Raw genomic sequence first — 23,613 nt, forward strand, 5'->3', positions numbered from 1 at the left:
ACAGCCATTACGAATAAGGATCTATAATCACCTTGTGTCCGTTGTACTGAAATACTAGTAGGGTATAGTTTGTTAGACAATTCAAGCACCGAAAGTTTTTGACTGATTGTATTTATCCACTTTTCGACCTGATATCTTTTTGCCTGTGAAATCTGCGGGACCTAAAAATAAGCCTTGCTTGCTGATAATGCAGGGGATTTGTGAGAGATTCGGAGAAGTTGTCTTTATTTTTTTTTTCCTTGGCTGTCGCTTTTTTAACAAAACTCTTGTCGTTACTCGCCATTTTAGTTCTTTGATGACGCTCTTTTAACACTGTGTAACTTGTCCGAATTTACCCTAACAGCCCTTGCAAGGCCTGGTACTGAATATATGCATGTCTCCCGCCTGAACGTCAAAGCTTCTCATGTCTCAATTTGGAATGGTTTGCATGCCGCAGTCGGAATTTTGTCATTTCCTCTACAAACAAACGTTAGCAACTTAATACACAGTGAAGGGGTTTTTCGTGTAGTTTTAAAAGGCCGTTAATGTGTGTTTGTGTTTTTTAAATATATGTCTTAACCAATTAAAGGCGCCGTGACTAACCTAGGTACACAAAGCATAAGTTTCTCTGGTATTTTAAAAAGGAAATATTTTTTTTCAAACACACAAGGTTTAAGTTTGAAAAACACGTTTCGGATGATTTACATCTATTTTAAGTTTCGAATGCAAATTAGACCACTGGTCAGTGTAATTTAAACACAACAGGCGTAGAATATTAATTACTAAATACAAATATGGATATGAATAACTAATAGACGATGGTGTTGAAAACGCAAAAGGACTGAAAAAAAGTTAAATTAACAAGGAAAATTAAAAAGAAAATGATAGATTGACGCGATTGACTTGTTTGTTTAACAAGGGTTTTTCCCACCCGATGTGCAAGCCGCATTGCTTTTGAGTTGGAAAGAAATGGAGGCTATGTCAATAATTGAGAAACAATCTTCTGAACACAAAGCTTTGCATGTCTCTGACCCATTCATGTGTTAGAAAATGTGCGAATTCTTATCAGGTGTTAAGTGTTCACAGACACATGTTGCAAGATGTCGTTTTATCTCGCTGACAAAGCAGACGCTACAGCCTGCGCAAGAAGAATTGTACACTACACGATATCGTAATATTTTGGTAATCGCATCTTTCACACTGAATGAGTTCCTGATCTTTAGTGAGCAATGCAAAGATCCACCTGATGTCTAAGTTGTTGTAAAAGCGCTGGGTTAAGCATCTCATTCTGCGCTTGGCGAAACTTGAGAACGGGAAACAACAAAAACGGAGTGACATCTTGCCAGCTGTTATTTGGTAAATTTGTAGTTATTTACATTTTTTTATTATTCTCAATGTCTAGACCAATTAAAAACGACGTGACTAACTTAGTTATCGTACACAGCAGAAGTTTCTTGTGTACTTTAAACACGATTTATTCTCTTTCAGTTGAACTGCAATGCATTTATATCTAATCTTTGTTTATTTGTGATGGTGTTAGGTATGTCTGCGAGGCCAGTTGATGAAACTCCTCGTCCTGACGAGTCCCTCAAAATGGCTGCAAACATGAAAATCTTCGAAATTGGGCAAGTACAGTTTACACAGCTGTAAATATTTCATTAAGACGATACCAAAAGGTTTTTTTCGATAGGAACATTTTCTATTACATCTACTTTTTGGCTGCGTTGGTTTGATTGAAGTAGACCGCCTCACTTTTTCAAAAATAAAGTTTGAATCTGAGCCGTTTTCAAGTGTTTCATCAAGGTGTGTGATAGGGGTGTCGTTAATGTTTTGCTGCTAGCTTGATTCGAGCTCAATGTTCGTGAAAGTTGGTGTGATAAATTAAAAAGACATAATTGAACAGGCTGTGTGTTTGTTTGGTACAGAAGTTGTTAGTTCTTTTTTAATTAATTTTCAAAGTTGTGGTAAATTTAAGCCTTGACAGTGGTCGTTACAAGTGCTCGTTCGGGTGAACCGAAAATCCTTAAAAACTCGAAAAAAATTAATGATCCGGTCAAGTGAATTGTGTTTTTAGTATAAGTACATGAAAGCCTTGCAACACACTAGAAAAGAGCGAAATCTATTTAACAAGCCAGAACGGGCAGACCACTATTACAGATACAGCCTCTTAAAAGCAACGAGGTGACTAAATTGGCTACAGAAAGCGCGAGGTTCTCGTGCATTTTTAAAGAGCCGTTAAAACCAATTTAAAAAACGGCGTATCTAGATATTAGTGCACAAAAGCCTGAGTTGCTCGGGCATTTCACTAAGGAAGATAAAAATGTTTTAATTTTCTGCTGATGGAAATTTCTCGACTGACAAAATTAGTTCTGATCACAGACTGATCACAAATTCTCGATCGCAAGAAATATTTTTGCACCTGTTTCTCGACTTCGACTTCGACGGACCATTATTTTTGGACTGCTGACCGCTGTTTGAAGCATCCATCGGCAATATTTCAAAGGTGGGTTTGCATCTCGCTCTGTTGGAATGATATGTGGGGTTTAATTTGTCTTATGTAGCACGTTATTTGGTTGCATGATCAGAGCAGCAATATCCTCGCACATGCAAGTTTAAATAGAATATTTATTCAATAGAAACCGTCTTTATGTAAGTCCTTGCTTTAAAAAAAAAATCGATCCGAAACGTTATTTCGATTTCATCTTGACACCATTATCGTGTTCAATAAAAATATAGGTGGTTGTCGATTGTATATATTTATGATAGGGCAGGTGTGAATATCTTTATGCGATTGAAAAGTATTTTAAAATAAAAATGCAAATCAATAAATATTTTGCTAACAGGCGTTAACTAGGAAAATGTCAAAAAAGTTTTTTTTGCACGAATAAAGTCTGTCTGAGTGTCATATGGTTGTCAAGCTCCAGCCTCCCTTCGATTGAATTTAAAACACGTTAACTATGAGAGGTCTCAGAGGTTCGCCCATAGCCTAAAGTTCACAAGTGATGTTTATTCAAATTCGCTCCAGGTCAACCGAATATAAAGCACGTGCACTTAACGTGTTATAAGCAACCATTTAAGCGTGTGTCAACAAGAGCCGTATCCGACCCTCCTTATTTTGTCTTTTCAATTATACTCGCAAAAAGCGGTAACTAATGATACAAATATTCAAAAACTGAATGTTACAATAAATGTAGCATAAAGTTTACAGAAGTCTCAACTTCAGATAGTATAAATTAATATAACAACATAATTAGGCAATACCCCAAAACGCTTATCAACCTCAGTCATTTCGTAAATAAAAGAAGGGGAAAAGGATGACAGAAGATACTCTTGATAAATACATATATTTTTTCCAATAGTGCGCCATTTCACCATATAAGTGCAAAAAAACGCGCAGAACAATGCCATTTTATCGCACTGAAGAACAGGGTAAAAAAAAAAAAAAAAAAAAAAAACGGACGGACGGACGGACGGACGGACGGACGAACAAACCTACGAAATACGAGCCCATATTAATATAATAAATCCCTTATTTGACTGTTTAACACTGGTAAAACGCGCGGACATGTTGCTCATTGGTCGTATTTTCACGCAAGTTGTAACATATCTGCGCGTATTATATGTCAAACCATCGATTAAGGTGTATATATTAACGGCACTCATGGCAATATTAAAAGAGCTACCGCCTGCTACAGCTTATTACATTTCGGTATTTTAGCTTTGATCTGACAACATTAATTGAAATAGCTGTATACCACATGAAAATTTTGAATAATTTGATTAAATATGACAACCTTACTGCAATTACGTGAATTATTTTTTAGGTTCATCATGGCAAGCACTATCAACACCGCGTTGGTAATTTTTGTCTCATTCGTAGCAAAGGTATTCGCATCAAACAGAACATTTACTTGTGGTAGGTAGCTGAGCGATATACTCGTGTTTTCCAATAGTCTCTCTGGTCTAGTATTTTTGATAGCGTTTTTATGCCTTTATGGTATATAGTGTAAGCAATGTGTCATATGCATATAAGGCAGAATTTTTTTCTTACAATTTAAGTTCAGATTCGCTGTGGAGTATGATTAGTCTATTTGCTGTTGCTCTCTGTGAACGCTAGAAACTTGTACAACACGTAATTATGGTCTTAAACATTTTCCTAATCACATGCAAGTATTCTCAATGTGACCCCGGCAGAATATGAGGGAATAAACTCTTTCGTCAATCACAATTCTAATGTGAACAATGTTTCAGTAACCTTTAAAGAGCTCAAACCACCAGAAGAGAGCACTCTTTTTAATCAAGGTAAGACCTTTTAAATAAATCCTACTGCCATGTTTGTTCGTTTCACTTTGGCATCATTCCCGAGATTTTTTGCTAGTTTGTTTGTTTGCTTACTTGGTTTATCTTGAGGGAAATCGTTATTTATTTGTCATTTTTGTAACTTTTTTCTTACTGACAATTAATAATAATTTCAGCTTCGATGCTTCTTCAACAAAATGTCGTTGCACTTATCGAGGGAAGCCTCCCAAAGACGTCCGCATGCGCACTCTCTCAAGTGACAGGCATTCCTCTTATCCGTCTCCATGGTGACAGTAGGGCCTTCGACCAATGTGAAAAAGCGATTCAGATGTCAGCAGGATACAGAGACTACGCACATGCTACACTTGACATACTGAACAAGTTTGGATGGAGAAGTGTTGTAGTGGTAATCAATGGTAAAAAGAGTTTTGTTGAGTAAACGGTCACCTAAACCAGTGTTATTGTTGTTGCTGCTGTTGTTGTCGTTGTTGTTGTCTTCTTCTTCTTCTTCTTCTTCTTCTTCTTCGTCTTCTTCTTCTTCTTCTTCTTCTTCTTCTTCCTATCATAGTCCAAGACGATCCTGTTTTGAAATCTACACTTTCCCTCCATTGCAGAAGAGTAACCTATGCATAAAATACTTTAACCGTTAACTGCACAAAACAGTCCACTCTAATTCACGATTTCACAATATCTTTACCTTCTTATTGTTTTAGAGGGACGTTGGCCTGAAGCTGGGTACTTCCGCTCCATATCCCAGAGATCCGAGCTGAATGTGAATTTCATTCAGCTTCCCAAGCTGAGGGAAAGTTATAAAGATCAAACAGCACCGATATTGAGAGCAATGGAGCAAATTGAAAACTTCGAAGCTGAGGTTATTCTACTTTACACCAATAAAGAAAATATTGAACTGATGCTTCAACAGGTAATTCAAATTCCCAACTTTATAGTGTTGTAACTCTTTCAAGAGAAATTCTTAATATATTGATACTTTAATTTGGAAGAAAAAAGAACTATTATTAAAGGAAAGCTCCACTCTTACGACAAGTTTAGGTTAAATTATTTGGAAAAATGTCTCAACTTCAAATAACAAATAACATTTAACAGTAACACAAAAAGGATAAGATTTTTTGCTTTTAAATATCCCGCGGGCTACCAATTTTATTTTTATGACGTGTAATGGTTGCCGCCATTGTTTGGAAGCGGAAGACCTTTTGTGTGAATTAATTGAGAAACCGTTATTCGTCATTAAATCCAAAATAGTGGCGCGCGGGAAATTTAAACGCCTGTTTTATTTCATTTTATTTAAACAATTATTTTTTTTTTTCCTGATCATGTAAAATTTTACTTTAGCAAGATAATCAAACTCTTTGCCCCCAACTGTTGCGTGATGTCGCCCATTCTGTTTTTCTTTTGAGCAGTACTTTCGCATCGTACGATTTACACGTCATAGGTTTTTAATTACCTAATGTACGAATAACTATGCGAATATCACAGGATATTTATCCTGACTTTTAGCGGTATTTGTGCAAAATTCACTGTAGTTGCATAATAAGCGATAAATACAGAGAACATTAAAAGTTTAGTAAGAGCAACATTTTTTTTTCGTTTGTCTTTGCAGAAATCTCGTAAACACAGAAATAAGTGGATACTTCAAGGACAGGTCTGACAATCAACTAATGTGTGTTTGATCATTTTATTCATGAAAAGTCATTAAGTGTAGTTTCTGAATTTTGAAGCTTTTACATGTTTTTAGATTGCTGATTTTTATTTTCATTTTTTAGCGTCGTCTATACGACATAATTTATATTTGCTCGTGTAAACGAGCAAAACTGGTCAATTTTTATGTGACGGATATTTTTGCTAAGAAGCTGGCATGTAAGTAGCTTTAAAGTGAGAAATAAAAGTTATCGCATACGAAAAAATGCTCGTGTAGGCAACTCATCACATAAAATGTGGCAAATATTGCGACAGCATTGCAAATTGCCTTTGCGTTTGTGTATCTCTGCTGTGCAAAGTCATTACTAATGTACTAAACTTTGACTGTTGACAAATAATTATCGCATTAAAGTTGCTAGTGTAAACGAAGTTATAGTGTATATCAAGTTATTTGACTTTTTCTTTCAGTAAGGAGCCACCTTTAAGTGGTAAGAGTCCGTCTCGTAAAATATGTGCCATTGTAGTTTTTTGTTTACCTTTTCGTATTTCAGGTTCCATTAAACATGAGCAGTGACGGTAACAACGTTGTTTTGGCATTCAAGCTTCCATACATTCGGAGCTCAACAAGTAACCAACTAGAGCAAGCGGTTCGAATTAACATCACCACCAAGGTTAGATGATAAAATCATTTAAAACCCATGTTGTAGTTATCAGTCTGGACGAACATTTCGGGAGACACTCTTTTCAGTATATCAAGATACCACTGTGGTTGAAGCTTCGTGCATTTCAACGTCTATGCATGTCTTAGGAGTAAATTATGTAACAATATTCCCTGTTGTAAATGCGCTTACGTTAAATAGATTTTGAATTACCGGCATCAACGGGGCGAGATAGTTTGACAATATGCAGCTCGATAAAAACTTTTGCGTAAAATCAAAAGCCGGCTAAAATGGATAATTCAGCGTGCTAAAATATATTCCGGCCATCCTACTGTTGTGGACTAATCAGAAATAATGGCCGCCTTGAGGCAGGCATCGTGCAAGATATCGTTTATATCACTGTATTTTATTTATTTTCAAAATTTTCTCCAAATTTATCATAACAGTTATAGATATAATGTTATTGGGCTCAATAATGTTTTTGGCCATTCTCAGAGCTTTTGGCTCTTGGACATTGTCCGCCCACGACCATAGACTCTATTGTTATGTTATATCATGACAACATAAATACGAGGACGTAACAAAAGTAACGTTCTTACCTTAAAGTGCTACTATGACCAAAATTTTTGTTTTTCTTTTCGTCTTTTTCTAAAGTCAATTTGTTCAATAAGTCTATATTTAACTAGCGCGCTAGAATTTAGAACGTTGCGAGCAATATTAGCCTTGAAATAGCTTGCCGAAAATCGTGGAATACCCGTCCGCCATTACTCGGACGTCTAAAGTGAGCCAGCGACTGTACTGAAAAACGGATTTACGCATGAGTTGGTCCGTGACGTCATATGCGCATCGTCGCTTCGAGCTTCGAGTGTTCCAAGAGAGAATATACTGAGAATTAACAGGGTTATAAAAGATATTTCTTCGACAAATTCTTCGTCTAGTTTGCCCGGTGGCGAAACCCAAGAGAGCCGCAACGAAGAGACATTGCAATTTATAGCGGTATCGTTTCTTATAATGAGAATTTAAGAGGACAATGCACAAATTCAAACAAAAATGAAAATTTTGCAAGAGCCCTGTACGGATTCGCCATTCTTTACAGGAGAAACAAGTATCAAAAATCGAACAGAGCTTCGGAGCAACCCCGCGAACAAAACATCGAAGAAAAAGCCCCAAAAGAGACGAAAAAATGAAGGATAGTGCGAGCAACGACATTACAAACCAGCAAAAAAAAAAAGACCGTAACTAATCCCGACACTAAGCCCTCGGCGAGCCGAGCGGAACGACAGAGGACCAAGAACGACGCCGAAACGCAGAGATGCGCCAGGACACACGAACCCGGAGAAAGACACCACCGGACAGGCCCGGGAGAACAAAGCCCAAAAAATTTCGTGAACGAAGCACTCAGTAAGCCACCGCGAAAGGGGAGCGCCCCGCTCGTGCGTGCCGGATCCAGCCCCTGGGGATTGACGTGTGGGGGAGACGGAGGTGGGGGGTTGTTGGGGGTGTAGTGGGGTTGGGGGGGGGAGGGGGTTTTGTTTTTTGTTTTGGTGCTTAGAGTATGTTGCTTCGGCCAGAGAGATAAGGAGGAGAGGGGGGTAATTATGGGGGGTTTTGGGGGATGGGTTGTGAGGAGAGGGGGGGGGGTGTAGTGGAGGGATTGTAGTGTGGATGGGGGAGAGGCTGACTTGATATTTTGACGGGAAACCTGTGCTCTTAAAGCCGTTTGACGTCGGTCTAAAAGGCAATGTTTGTATGCAAATACTCAAATACTTCATTCGATCGATGAGGTTTTGGCGCTGTATGCCTACAACGAAGCTGCCGTCTTCTTGTCCAATCGAAGAAGCCTCGAAGAACGAAGAGGAACGGCGATTCATGGACTACATTCGTTTGAATACTACGATTTCCAGTTGAGTACGACGCGCGAGAAGTTACGCGACAAGGTTTTGACGTCAAAACTAAGCTGTTGCTAAGTGTTACCTTGTTAGTAACCAATGGTAACATGCGTCGCATGGCCACAAAAGCCCGCCAAATTATGGAAAGGCTGAGTTCGAAAGGTAGAACTTTTGTGAAAGGCAGGGCCATTTCTCACGATCTTCGTACATCAATAGTTGACGAAATAGTCAGAAATGGGGGTGATACAACCACTGGATATTTTCCAGGTCATTTTTCTGATGTTGCAAACGTTTTCAAAGTTAGTAGAAGTAGCGTGCGAGATGTTTGGAGGCGCCTGCATACAGACGGTACTGTCGAACCACGGAAACATGCTGGAGGAAATCCAAGTAATTTAACACAAGGTGACCTTCAGTTTATTGAAACTTTAAAAAAGGCAAGACCCACTTCATCTTTGAGGGAAATTTATGATGGCTTGAACGAATTTGGCGACATCCCAAATGGAACTTCGATTAATGCAATTTCACGTGCGCTGAGCAACAAAATGCCGTCAGGTTTAAAATATTCTAGGAAGAAAATCAGCACATTTGCCCAGGAGAGATTCAGTGTAGAAAACATAGCCTATACACAAATGTTTATTGATTACCTTCATGCACAAAATCCCTATAAGCTCAAGTTTTTCGACGAATGTGGATTAAAACTTCCAATGCATGGAAAGCGATTATGCTCCTGTCGGTGAAAGGTGCGTTGAGTTTATACGCTACCACGATTCACCTAACATTACCGTTAATCTGTTAGCTGGACTTAATGGTGTAGAGTACATGAACTTAGTACAAGGTGCATCTGATACTGTAGAGTTTCTGCCGTTTTTTGGCGAAGCGGGCAATGCTGGAAACATTGAAACAGGGAGACCTGCTCTTGAAGTGGGAGACATTGTTGTGATGGACAATTGTCCAACACACCATTTTGCTGGCGGCCAAGCGCTGAAAGAATGGCTAAATGATCGTAACATTGAACTCGTTTATACGCCAACGTATTCACCCGATTTCAACCCAGTCGAATTTGTATTTAACAAGATGAGATCTGTTATGCGTTACGAGCTTTGGGAACTCACAAACAAAAACCTCGAACTTTCTGCGATCGAAGCGGCTGTAGATCACATTACCCCAGAAAACATGGTAGATTTTTTCAAATATACCTCCTACATTGATGTTTAGATATTCCTCATTTTTATTTTGTTTTTGTTTAGTACGTTTTTCCCTTCCCCAGTGTTTAAAGATAAGTTGCAGTGAAACAGATAAGTTTGTAAACAGTGGAAATATCTCTTACGCATGTTGTTAGAGCTGATATTAAACTGAATGTAATCACATATATGTCTTAGAAATGCATTAAAAAATGTTGGGATATGTAGATGGTCACTACAAACTTAAGTTTTGATTAATACTTTCGCAACATTCACACGGGAAAGGGAGTATTAAATGTGAATCAATTTTCGTAAACAACAACAACAATCTCAGTTTATTCATCGTTTCAGTTACGTAAAACTCCTCGCAGTATTAAAGTAGTAGTAAAAATATCTCTTCTTTTTTGTGAGACAACACAAGCTAAAGAATCTTAATTAAGTCTTCAAGCACAACAAGATTGTCGCCATTTGTCTGAGCACGGGAGATCTCATTCAAGATAAAACATGACAGCTAGTGTTTGCCTTTTTATAGCGTACACAATGTGCCTGTACAACCTAACAGGGGAACTGTGATAATTATTGTAAGAAATCTAAACAAGCAGTTCATAACGACCAGCGAGAAAGTCCGAGGTACAAACAGAAACAGTATTAGGCATTTCGTTTTGCGATTAAATTTAAAATCAAATTAAATTATCACAGTGGTAAACAATGAAAGACATACAAACGCTCTTTCAAATGGTTTAACAATATGTTACAACACCTGTATTTATATAAATCTTAACAGTTCTGGTTGCAAATTAAACTAATGGCGTTTAAAACAAGTGTCAAAAATCAGTTTTAGCCATACTGTGAAGTTCAACAAGGGCATTTGCAGCCGCATGTTTCTCTGGTTCCTGTTCGCTTTCAAACAATGGGGCTTCGTTTGGTACAAACATGTACATGTCATCAGTGTGATTTGAAGCATTTGCTTTACAGGTACAAGTACAAGTAGTAGGTGCGCATGCAGGCATACTGTTAGCACAGCTCATCAATTCATCCTGGCGATTCCATTCATCCTGCAGACGTACTGCCAGTCTGAAGTCTTCCAGCTCTGTCGATCGAAGCTCTGACCCAAATGAATAACTAGTACAGGTTGCTGTACAGCTACGTGTAGGAAACTTTATGGCATACTCCTCCTCTAAAATTCTTTTTTTAGGATTGACACCTTTTTCTCTGCGTTGCAGGATAGTTGTTTTCATTTTAAGTTCGCCAACTGCTTCTCCCAGTAAATTAATAACACTGTTTCTGGGAGGAAGTTTGCCATTGCACTTTTTCTGAAGCAGGGCGACATGTTTGTTAAGAAGCGCCCAGTTTTTAATTCCATTTTTAACGTATTTACTAGGATCGGAAGCAAATATTTCCTTCTCTAGTCTCCTGGCAAACGACTCTTCGACCGATTTGAAAGCTTGAAATTTGTTTTGGTATTCAGTTTGAAGATTACCTAGTTGCGTCTCGCATTTCGTCACCTTCAGTGTTAAACTTCGTCGCATGGATTTTCCCCCGGGATGTTTATCTAGAATGCTACACAACAAAGCAGAAGTGCATTCTTCGCCATCACAATTGCGTCTGGTGTGCCCTGACCGTATATGACATTTTCCACAGATGGAACCTGTACCTGCATTGTGAATCGCCGCTTTCGATATTTAGGGGTGTCGAATGGTAAATGCGAGACTTTGCGAGACGGCGAGACTGATATCTTTTCTGCAAGCCCGAGACCTTTTTAGCCTTTCAAAAGAAATCGAGACTGCGAGAATGCGTCAAAGAAAAATTCGAGACGACGAGACCCCTGAAATTTGGCTAAAATTACCCTATATTTCCCGCTCGAAGTTATCTTTCTGAATTTTTGCATTCTCTAATTCCTTTGTGGCTGCGTTAATGCTTTCAAGCTTTTGCGCTAGCATACGATCTACAGGACTGCTTGTGTCCAGCTTGACATCACGTTGAACGGCAATACTGCCGTCCAAGCCTGAGCCTTTGTTTTGTGTTATTGTTTCCGAACGAGAGGGCACGAATGGCGCTGCACGCCGGACGACTGTGCTTGAAGGCGAACTGCTTGAGACTGTTGAGAGGGTCGCTTGAACAGGGGATCCCAGAACTCCAGCTCGTAGTTTGATCCTTTTAAACTCCCTTTCCGGAACCATTCGTGCACATTGCCAAATCTCAGCAAAACCACGTTCATCATCGAAGTTCAAATTAATCCAATTTTCTTCGTCATCTAAATAGCGAATACGCATAGTGCGTTCGTTGAGAAAGTCAAGACTAGTACACCGTTGCATTATATCTTGAACAAGATTTCTGAATGAATACTGACCGGAGTTCACAGAAGAAGCAGAAACCATAAAACTTATCCACTTCTGTTTATCGCCTTGTAATCCGGTGTATTCAACTTTCACCTGAATACTATAATGAAGTACAGTCCTATTGTAGTGTTTTATATTGCATGGCAGAAATAAACAAGTGACCAACACTGAAGACGTGCTGGTGAGTTTATTAAGACTACAGTGTATACAGAGGACTACAATAAAAACATTTTCAGTACATATAATCAGTAAAAAGATATTGCTAAGCTTTGCATCCTCTGTATGTACTTTTACATAATGTGCCGCCTCGTGCGAATTTATTTAAGTTTATTTGTACAATAGAGGATATAATTCAGGAACATACAGGCCGATTTGCCCAAAAATTACCTTTTTGACATGAAGTATTTACAATAAATTTAAAAATGACTATTCTAGAACACGAGAGCTTGAGCAACAGAAGTAAATTACGCCACTCACCCAATGTTTTGCTTCTAAAAAGGAGCAAATACAGTAAACTCACTGTAGATAATTCGAAGCGTTCTATTCTATTCACTTCCCTTGGATAGTTGAAGAATTTAACCTCACAATGGTTGCAGGGAGAAATATCTATAAAGCATTTCCAAGAGTACAAGTTTCCCTCAAAGTTATCAGACGATCTATTATTCATCTTGCGTGGTTCGGGCGAGTAAAGATGTCACGAAATTTCGCCTCTTGAAATGTTTTCTGCAACTATGTTGTGCAAAAGTGACCTGGAGATGCCTTGAAGTATGTTTAAAAAACATTTGCGCAGTAGATACGGCTTCTACATCACTACAGATTAAAAAGAAAACCAATGTTTTTCCAGATCCGTCACTCAAGCCTTCGAAGAAGCCATTTTGTTGATGCGCATATGACGTCAGCATGCTCTCGCCCCAACTAGTTCCAGATCTCTATTTGGTCCTCGGACATTTTTGAATCTAGTAATGGCGGCAAGCCAAAGCCGAAGTTTACGCGTGAAATAAGTGGTCTTCCAATTCGAATTTGAACTTAAAATTTGGCAAGGTTACTATTTAATGTAAGTACTTTCAAAAACCGAAGAGAAAAGGGAAGGTAAAATTTTGATCATAGTACCACTTTAAAGATGAACGTATCATCTCTGATTCTTATTATGAAAAGTCAGTCCTGTAAAATGCAGAAGTGCCCCCCCCCCGGTTTAACTTGCATCCTTATTCAATATTTCGCCAGAACCTCGCTGCACTTGCTTTCGATGCCGCCCAAGTTATCAGTCAGGCAGTAAACAGAGAACCGTGTGCACAGATCAACGAGTCTGCCATTAACTTGAAAGATAGGGATGCAATGTTAACCTGCATTAAAAAGGTACAGTATTGCGTGTTTAATATGGGATGCAAATTTTCATACCCTCTTGAATTGGAATCAAAGTAGTTCTTTTACAATGTCCTGTGAATGCCAAGTATATGGAGGCAGCGTTCCTCGTCTTTCTATAGAAGGAGAGGTGACCTAATTAACAATGGTTAGTAGCACGCCTGACTCGGCCGGGGTCACTGAGTTGTGTTCTTGGGCAAGGAACTTTACTCTCATATTGCCTCTCTCCAGGTGTATAAATGGGTACCGATGAAATAATGCTGTGGGGTACCCTGCGGTGGACTAGCATCCCATCCAGGGGGGGGGGGGGGGGAGGGGGTGGAAATATTTTTTTCCTAGCCGCTTAATGCTATCGAAAACGGGATAAGCTCCGGCATTAAGCGCCACTTCGCTTGAGGCCTCTCTTTTCCTCGTCTTTCAGATTTCATTGGAATTGTCGCTCTTGGTTTTGTGTGCTCATATATTCACTGGTTTGAAATTTCATTCCATACTGCAGAATGCCGAAAAATTTCGCTTCCTGTTAATCTTGTCCAAGATTAAGATAATCAGTACAAGGACGAAAGTCGTCGAACTGAGAGCATTTTCCCTTATTCGTCCCTTTTGGTCATTACGTTTCGGCTTAATAAGTTTAAACAGCTAGCCTGAGTTTCTCGTATCTTTTTCATGAAATTCCAGCTTTATCCAGAATCCAACGCACTAAACGTCAGCTCGGTCACCGAGCCTCTTAAAAGCCATGATTAATTCATTTCTCTCGACAAGAAAATTATCTAATAGGGCGCATCTACGAAGTAGTACTGATTCCATGAAAAGATCTCATTTCATTTGACTAAAGCGTGGACATAAATCAATCCTACGATTTATAACATGAGCAAAAAACAATAATTTTATTAAAGACGCATGTAGTTTGAACATTTATGGAGCTTAATTTCTTTTATAAGCAGGTTCATCTGGATGGTATAACTGGGCCCGTCCAGATTAACGAGTATGGAAAGCGTAAAGGAATTGAACTTGAAATTTCAAACCTCCGAAATAATTCATTCAAAAAAGTAAGTAATAAAGAAGTTTATTTCTGTTAAAATCGTTAGCTGTACACGTAATATTTGTAAAAAGGTAAATTAAAATGTTGCTTATAGTTATGGCTTGTGTATTTACTATCAAATGAGTTATTTGTACATTTATAATATGCATATTTCGCCTTTTTGTATGTGTAATCGCAAGATTGGAACATGGAATTCAACTAAAGGTGCCGTGCTGTTTGAAAATATCTCATCCAACCTGGAGAATCCATCTACCAAGACAAGTCTGCAGGGAAAAATATTCAAGGTTGTCGTTGTAGAGGTGTGTGCCAAATTTTGCAGAAATTTTATATCCTCATTCGTTTCCAAGCCTGTTCAGTGAATTCGCTCTTTAAGGTAACAGATTTTTGATATTGAAAATACGCAAGCAAATAAATTAACACTTATGATTTTTTTAGCTACTCTCTATTTTTTATAAACTTTTTTTTCTTTTGTTATCGAGTATTGCATTTTTTTATGTCCCAAAAACAGAATGCACCTTATGTTATGAAGGAGAAGGAAGTAGATGGCAGTTTCTCATATCATGGATTTTGTATCGATCTACTGAATGAACTGGCAAGAAATCTCAAGTTTTCGTATGAGATCTACACCTCCACAGATGGGCTATACGGCGCTGAAACGGAAAATGGAACTTGGGATGGACTGATTGGCGAGTTAACAAGCCAGGTTTGATAATTTCGATTTGTTACCTTGTTTGATTTTGTATCTAAGGTAGTTGACAACAAGGCCTTGGTTCGTAAAAGTATCATAGATGAATATCTTTTGCGCAATATTTTGCAACCATTAATTCATATCGACATGCAACAGTTTTAACAGTTTAAAAACAAAAGTGGATGCTCTTTTACGAAGGATTGGACGTTATTACCGTTTGGAGCACAAGAAGTACCTTTCAATTCTCACCATTTTTGCTGTAGTTGTTTACAAGCAATGTACCTTTAAGTTTACATTCCTTTTGTCTACACAAACTATTAGTATTATACAATGATATTTTAGTTGTCATAAACCAGCCGCCATTGTAGTTGACCAAAAAACGACTTATTTCCTTTGGTCCTTTTTAATTTGTTAAAAGCGTGCTGATATTGCTGCTGCGGATCTCACCATAACTGAGGGTCGCGAAAAAGTGGTGGACTTCACTGTGCCTTACATGCACTACACGGAAGATTTATTAATTAAAAAACCATCTTCGAGTCGGCCAAGTGATTTACTACAGTTTATGAATCCCTTTGACAACTACGTTTGGATCACCATCCTAGCAATCGTGGCGGTCATCTCTGTTGCTGTGTTTGTTTTAAACTACTTCAGTCCTTATGGGTACAAAGATGACCATTCTCGAGGAACATCGGAAGAGTTTACTTTTTTCAACAGTGTGTGGTTTGCCTTGGCTTCTATGCTGCAACAAGGAGCTGACAACACACCCAGGAGTTTGTCAGGTATGAAGGCTTTTTTAAGAAATGTTTAATAAATGAGCAGCAGTGTTTTATCAAGTTTAAAACACGAGGCGCAGCCGAGTGCTTTAGACTTGATAAAACACGAACTGCGAATTTATTGAACGGCTTCAAAATCTTCTGATGCAGATCAACTCATTCTTGCACTAATATTGAAATTTGGCGTTATTTTTGCCTAGAAAATTGGACGTAAAGTTTAGCCGTGTCTTTATCAGATATAAAGATACTCATTAAACATTAAGTTCTTTTGTATTTTCTTTGTGAATTATTAATGAGTTTTTTAAGGAAGCTCGAAACAGTCAAAAGTGTTTTCCACTGTTAATAGTGGGTGTAAAACAATAAAAGATTGCAATTGCGTGGTTCCCATTAGAAGGGCAACGCTGCAACATATGTATTATACCATTTTCAGGCACTTTTAAAGGGGTTTCCGAACTTCCCAGCTCTTGCCATGGTAACGGTTCTCCGACAACTAAGTTTATAAAAATAGTTAAAAAAAAAAACAGTTCTGTGACCTGGTATTTTTCTCCAAATTTCGCAAAGTCCATCAAATTATCTAACCTAATTTGGGGTAGGAGAAAAACAACTATCTTGTGGAAAGGAATTATTTATGGAAGGGCTGTTGTTTCATAAAGGAAACATTTACACTCAAATCAAATAGAGTCTCGTTGAGTCTTTTTCTAAAAAAATGATGGAAGAGTTTGTCATATAGTTAAAATTAGTACAGCTATACTCTTAAAGGCCTTTGCTTGGCTTCGCAAAATTGCATATAAGAGCAGAGTTTACCCTGGGCCGCTTACATAACAAGCAAATGTGGTGTTTCATTAGTCGAATCAACGACATCTTCACTTCAAGCTGGCCTACTCATTGTCGTTTACCCCCTTTTCCCTTCCTTGTTAAATGCACTTAGCAAATGTGTTTGGGCTAGAAATATATGTTGGACTACAATGTCACCATATTCAGCAATTGAAAATGATTCCCAGATTTGGACCGTGGATCATGCACTGGGTCCAATATTGACACGTTAGAGAAACTTGTTGCTGCAAGCTGATTAAACAATTTGGTTCCTTTACTACGTTTGAATACTTAAAAGAATGTAACATGTCTTAGCCCTTCCAGACAAGTAAAGCTCCTAAAATATGCCAGTTACATATACTGATATGCCTGGCCTCTAGCTGGCTATGTAGTGGGACAATAATATTAACGTAAACTGTTATTCAATTTACACTAGCCCGCATTCTCACTGGAAGCTACTGGTTCTGTATTCTCATCTTGGTATCAACATACACTGCTAATCTCGCCGCATTTTTAACGGTTAAGAAAGCTCAGCACTCGATCCGTAGCCTTGAAGACATCTTGGACTCCTCTTATCAAGTAGCAGTGATTGAATCGTCAAGTCAGTACGAGTTCTTCAAAACAAGTCAGTATGAACCATACAGGAAGATTTGGCACAAAATTCAAACGGAAAACACTATAGTCAAAAGCACATCACAAGGCGTTCAATGGGTGCGAGAAAAAGAGAAGCGTGTGTTCACTAGTGACGGGCCATTTCTAAGATATGTTGCCAACCAACCACCTTGCGATCTCACAACAGGTAAATAATAAGTTATAAGTAAGAAAGTAAGTAAAAATAAGTGATAAGTCCTAACTGACAGTAAATCCTGTAAACTCTGAGTATTGCATAGAAAATATTGTAAATGTTACTTTTTAGCTAAGTATTTTGAATGATTTTAGGCTAAAGTATTTTTAAGTATTAATAGTTTTTTTAGGTATTTTAATTGGTGTCCCCAATTTTCCCACAAGGGCTAACTACATAGGCACGCAAACAAAGTTTCAACTTGCTTACTTAATATAAAGGTTACGTATCACCTGATATTTACATCCATTAACCAACTTTATTATATGGCTACAATAGTACGCGCGCTCTGATTGGCTGCTGAGCGGGCATTATTTTCTTGTAATGACCGGGCATTATGAAAATTTTTCTCGGCTCGACGGTTTTTTGAGTTTTGAGTAAAAGCGAGGGGGCAAAAACAACAAAAAATGCCGACAAAATATAACTATCTTTTCAATAACTGAAAGAAAAATATAAGCATACCGATACTTCTTTAGTATAAGCGACGAAGAGAGCCATAGAGAACGAGTTTTACCTCCAGTGTTTTTTCCCTTGATTATACTCTTTTTTGAATAGTGCTTAAAGGCCATATAATAAATAACTTATTAACCTCGTCCGTTCGGTCATTACAGGGGAACCTTAGACCTCGACCTTGATGTATTGACCTCGCTGTCGCTCGGTCAATACATCAAGGCCTCGGTCTGAGATTCCCCTGTAATGACCTCACACTCGGTTAATAAGTAGTATTCACTAATTTATTCAGTCCCAGGACTAGCCATTGCGAAAGGACTGGGACTCGCGTTCCAGGCAAATGATCCGCACGTGGATGATTTCTCTCTGGCCATTCTGCGTCTTCATGAGAAGGATTATCTTAACAGTTTAAGGCGGAAATGGTGGGAAACTAAAAACGAGTGTCCTAAAGAACAACAAACAAGTAAGTAAGAAGCACTAGATACTTGTGTTGGTTTATCGAAAGCTCAGTCGTGATTTGTCAGTTTACCAAGGAGGAATACTAATGGTCATCTAATCCGGAAGTTATTGGTTCGAATCCCACCGATTTCAACCAGTGTTTTATACTTTTTTTTTTTCGAATTTTGTCGCGAGATTTTTGATACTTACAGACAGCCACTTTTAAATTATGTTAGAGTTAGATCCAGTCTCTTCTTTCCAGGTTCTGATACCAGTGCCACAAGACGCAACATTGCATTCGCAATTGTACCCTAAGTATATTATTAGCTTTAAGTTACCTTACGAGGAGAAAATTTTGCACTGCTTTCACCATCAAGTACACTCAAGATATCAAGTATAAAGTCATTGTTCAATACCTGCATTAGCAAATTGGTCAAAATGAAATGAAAATTAATCAATACTGATGCCTCTGTTTTAACCCTATTCAGACCGGGGGGGGGGGGGGGCTTTTGAGGCCCGCGCTGACTTTGAACTTTTATAACTTTTTTAAGATTTAACCAAACGCTGCCAAACTTTCTGAGTTTTCCTAAAATTTATCTAGCAACAATTTGGTAGGGTTGGATGATGTGTCAGGAACTACACATCACCATGGCAACGACATTTTGACAGGTATGTTTTCCCAAATTTGTAATTTTGCGTGTTTCTGTTAATAAAATTCAACTTAAATGGAGTTATTTTTACATATTTACGGTTTTAAAGCATATTTTTATTCATTATGACTACTTTGCAGTGATTTTGGGTGGTTTTCTGGCATTTTGGAAGAATTTTGAAATCCAAGATGGCGGATCCAAGATGGCGGCTGTTTTGACATAATGATGTAATTGTCACGTGATGTGACGTCACCACCCCACGTGACGTATACCAAAAGAAAGAGTTTCGGACGTAGAATACATCCTATAAGTTTCATGGTGATTGCTTCAATATTCTGGAAGTTACATAGGGGGGGGGGAAGCCCCCCCCCCCCGGTCTGAGAAGGTCCAAAAAAAGCCCGGTCTGAATAGGGTTAAACCCCTAATTAAATAACAGCGACGCGCATTGCCTAGGGTTGATCGTTTTTTTTCATATAATTAATTTACTTAATCACCTGGCATTATCACCTATCACTAACGATCGCTTATTCTGCTGAACCCATCCTATAAGCTACTTTTCCTAAGCTTTCTTTTTTTTCTTTTCTTTTCAGTGTTGTCTCAAACGCGTATCGACCTGATGAGCATGCTGGGAGTATACGTTGTTTTGGGTGTTGGGATAGTTGTTGCATTCCTGACTCTGATTGCAGAAATCTTATGGAAGCGAAGAGCAAAACAAAACTCAACAGACAGAACTGAAAGGTTTGAGACAACAAACTATTTTAGCAAAATATCGAAAGCTATATCAAGTGTACGTATATATCACACAATTGAATAGTGCTTTTCCCGCGTTCTGATTGGTTATCTCTGAAGTGGTAAGCAAAGCACTGTTCACCTTCGAGCAGCTGAAAAGAAACAAAATAGACCCAATGCAAATATGGCTGCCATTAATTTTCGGCTCCCAGAAAAATCATTTATCAACAAAATTAAATTACTTTAACTTAAAGATCAAGTCAAAGTAGTCAAAGTAGATCAATGCATGAAGTTTCAAGGCAATAAGTTTATCTATAGGGAAGTTACAGGGACATTTAAATGGCCAAAAACATGAATACGATGCTAGGCAGGTAAGGGTGGCTTTTTTCATACAAATCTCTTAAATTTGAATGAGCCAAAAATCTGCAGCCTTTTAACCAACAACACTGAAACTTCTCAGTTTAGCATATTATTCCATATATTTTCAAGTGTCACCATCAGCAGTTTCAGAAACTTGACCAAACAAAAGAAATAAGTAACAACCATTTTTGCATAAGGTCTATGGCTTCCTGTTTCCGGTTACCGACAGTAATGTTTAACCCACTAATTATTCAACGTTTGTGGTAAATAGAGTGATTCCAGTTAACCCATGAATTAACCCATTGTTTCACGGGTTAATTGAAATCACTCTACTAAAATAATATTTCACCTATGTATCGGTGAAACTGGTGGATATTCATCTCGCCGCTGTGCTGCTCGCTAGATATCCTCTACCGTATTTCCGTTTTTATTTCTCTATAATCTTTCCGTATTTTTTACACATTGCGCAGCCATGACATGTTATTTACGGTTTATTATATATAAATTTTATCAAAATCGGCCAGATTTGAACCAACAGTGTCGTAAAAGGCACATGAATGCTCTCCCGTGGCGAAAGGGTTAATAAAGAGTTTTTCGTAACAAACTCACTAACATATATATTTTTGTGTTTGTCTCGACAGGCAAAAAATCTGGTCTTCACGCAACGATCCTGAAATTGTGTGCTCAAGCTGTTGAGTGGTTGAAGGGTTCAGAAGATGACAACAAATCACACTTTTTTATCAATAATTACTGTTAAGGCCCGGCCAAACGCACGCCACATTTCAACGCAACATATCGCAACATTGTTGGGTCATGTTGTGGGATATTGTGAAGCAGCCTGCCAAACGTACGCAACATTTCAACGCACCACATCGCAAAATTGTTGTGCACAACATGTTGCGCACGTTTGGCCACCCCGTTGCGATATGTTGTGGTATGTTGGATGGCGCAAATCGAGCTAGTGCGCGCGCGCCAGCGCAACAATGTTGCACGAACGTGACCAAACGAGTACTATATCATGCAACATCGAAAATGTTGTGAGATGTTGGAAGAAAAAATTGACCATTGTCAAATTCCAACATCAGCCAACATGTTGCAGGACAATGTTGGGATATGTTGCTTTGAAATGCTGCGTGCGTTTGGCCGGGCTTTAATACTAAAGCCCCAATTAAGTGGTCATGATAGTCGACTATATTTCACTGATCCTAAATATCATACATTGGTATATACTCAAACAGTGGATAGCGGGCTCTGATTGGCTATTCAAACTCCGAATATCCTTTGCACTTCGATTCACCTCCGAGCAACTCGCGCGCGAAAACCGTACTCGTTAACGTAATAAAATAGTCAAACTAATCCTTTCAGGCTATATTATCTCACTTTTTGTTAATTAGTTGTTAACTATCATTGACTATCATGTCGTTGATCAGATGTTCCGCGAATGTCGATGATAGTTTGTTGAAATCGCGCAATTTTCTCGAACCGCGACCATTTTCATGTTTTTTTTAATTTGTATTTTTCGTTCCTACCATCATCACTTGCGATCTTCTCTTTCGTCTGAAACATTGATTTACGCCTTCTTCTTCAAAATTTCCGCTTTCTTCCTCACCAGGCGATAGAGTTTCCTTTGCGGCAGCCATCTTGCTTTGAGCTCATCTTTTGCAAAACCATTGACCGAAAAAAAAAAAACTATCTAGCACCATCATGCTTGCAATCAAACAGAGAACGCGATTATCAGCTCACATGTCGAATTTTAGCTCGTCCGATATGCGTGATAGTTAGTGATAATTGACGATAGTGCACGATAGTTGGAACTATCAGCAGCTATCATGGCCGTTTGATCGGGGCTTAAAGGGAACTTCTACCATTACGACAAGTTTACGTTGAATTGTTTGAAATAATGCCTTATTTTCGAATTTTCCAGGACAAGGGAAAAGTAACATTTAATAGCAACAAAAAAGTGGCAAATATTACCGCTTTTAAATTTCCCGCGTGCAGCCATTTTTAACTTTATTATGTATAATGGTTGCCGCTATTGTTAAAAAGCAGAAAATCTATTGTCTAAAACAATTCGGCAACCATTACACGTCAACTTGTCGTAAGAGTGCAGGTTCCCTTTAAAGATAATGTAATTTTGTCAAGTTATCATTAAAAATTAAGAATAATGTTAAGCTTCTGTGCTCAAATTCTAGCAAGAAGGAAAAGAAAGCATAAAAATTTAAGCGTATAAGAATTTTAGCTCTAAGATTAGGTAATTTCGGCGATTAGGTGAATTAAACAAAAGAAATTCATTTAAAAAGTCTTGCAACAGAAAATTACAAATGTACAACTGAGAAAAAAAAAATACGTAGAACTTAAGAACCGCATAAGAAGCATTTTGGCCAACATTTGTGATCCATTAGGTCTCCAAAATTAATTTTACTATTATTTTTTGGAAAATTGATTTCACATCAGGGGGGGGGGGGGGGGGGGAGGGAGAAAGTCGGCCCTTTTTTTTGGAGACATGTGCGAGTTTATATCAATCAAGCCGTTGCTAAGAAGGACGTCACCCAAAGTTTTGTTTTCTCAGAAAGACTTAAATATCAATGACTGCATTCGTGTGAAATGCGAATAGTGGCGGTGTTTGCGTTTAATGTTTCACGCCACTGATTTCTCACCTGATGTTTCACATCACTGAAAATGTTTTAATGGCGTGGAATACCAAGCGAAAAGTTGGTCGCGGTTGACATTTAACAACCAAAAATGGTAAATCATTTCAGAATCATTGGAGTTATTTTAGTTATTTTTGTTTTTAATTCGCAAGCCCTACTTTTGCCAGAAAAGACACCGTTATCACTGTTTGTTGTTGTGATGTCCGGCAAACTTCAAAAGAACAAACAAAATGCAAGTAGCTATTGTGTTTTGTGCACGGTCAAGACCAAGACATTCGAACTTGACAATGACTTTGTCAAGCTATTAACTGTGCCCTTAGCAACCATTCGATAGCTACTGCGCACATTCGGTTGCCCGGCACCGCTACGACCCTTTTTTTCATTCGTGTAACAAAGGGAGTTTCTCTCCCCCCCCCCTCCCCCCCCGTTTCACATAAAGATCTTATGCGAGTAGGTAATCTTCGCAAAAAATACGGACCTTTAAGTTTGATTGAATGTTTGTCATAGGTAATTGTATCGTATCTTGGCATCATAAAGTTACAGTTACGTAAATTACTGTAGGTGTCCGGCCTATGAAATAGCTCAGCGATATACTCTGGAGGACTTCCATTTCTCACCTTGAACATCCGGTTAACTAAATCTTGCAGACTTTTGTTATGTAACGTTGGTAGGCATGCTTCATTTAACAGAGTATCGTAACTTGATTTAATGTAATTAAAAACCGCTCTTGGACCCTTTTCTTGTATTTTTTTTCAGTTTTCGCTTGTCGGATGCTCTTGTAATCGAATATAAATAAGGTAGGTTACAGATTTTCAGA

General features: G+C 38.3%; 1 protein-coding gene across 2 annotated transcripts; it reads left to right on the top strand.

The window, feature by feature from the left end:
- The first annotated feature begins 4,072 nt into the window (after positions 1-4,072).
- Positions 4,073-22,582, top strand: LOC144666808 (glutamate receptor ionotropic, kainate 2-like). Of its 2 annotated transcripts, none has more exons than XM_078528212.1 (14): positions 4,073-4,281; positions 4,455-4,694; positions 4,992-5,200; positions 5,897-5,938; positions 6,486-6,605; positions 13,227-13,358; positions 14,303-14,410; positions 14,583-14,702; positions 14,912-15,106; positions 15,510-15,870; positions 17,114-17,476; positions 18,261-18,431; positions 19,647-19,794; positions 20,787-22,582. In XM_078528212.1, the coding sequence occupies exons 2-14, from the start codon at positions 4,460-4,462 to the stop codon at positions 20,839-20,841; spliced, it is 2,259 nt and encodes a 752-aa protein (XP_078384338.1). In that variant the 5' UTR covers positions 4,073-4,281; positions 4,455-4,459; the 3' UTR covers positions 20,842-22,582. The 2 variants fall into 2 exon arrangements, with proteins under 2 accessions (XP_078384338.1, XP_078384339.1); XM_078528213.1 differs by having other exon boundaries at positions 14,306-14,410.
- Positions 22,583-23,613: the final 1,031 nt, after the last annotated feature.

This window comes from Oculina patagonica, chromosome 9 (genome assembly GCF_052425735.1).
Source record: "Oculina patagonica isolate OP01 chromosome 9, crgOcupat, whole genome shotgun sequence".
In the NCBI taxonomy this organism is placed as follows: Eukaryota; Metazoa; Cnidaria; class Anthozoa; order Scleractinia; family Oculinidae; genus Oculina; species Oculina patagonica.

Bases quoted from the DNA above. Each gene is read 5' to 3' on its own strand.
- LOC144666808 (XM_078528212.1), top strand. From the start codon at position 4,460: ATGCTTCTTCAACAAAATGTCGTTGCACTTATCGAGGGAAGCCTCCCA. The intron at 13,359-14,302 runs GTACAGTATTGC...TTCTTTTATAAG, and splicing joins TGTTAACCTGCATTAAAAAG to CAGGTTCATCTGGATGGTAT. The intron at 18,432-19,646 runs GTAAGTAAGAAG...TTTTCTTTTCAG, and splicing joins TCCTAAAGAACAACAAACAA to TGTTGTCTCAAACGCGTATC.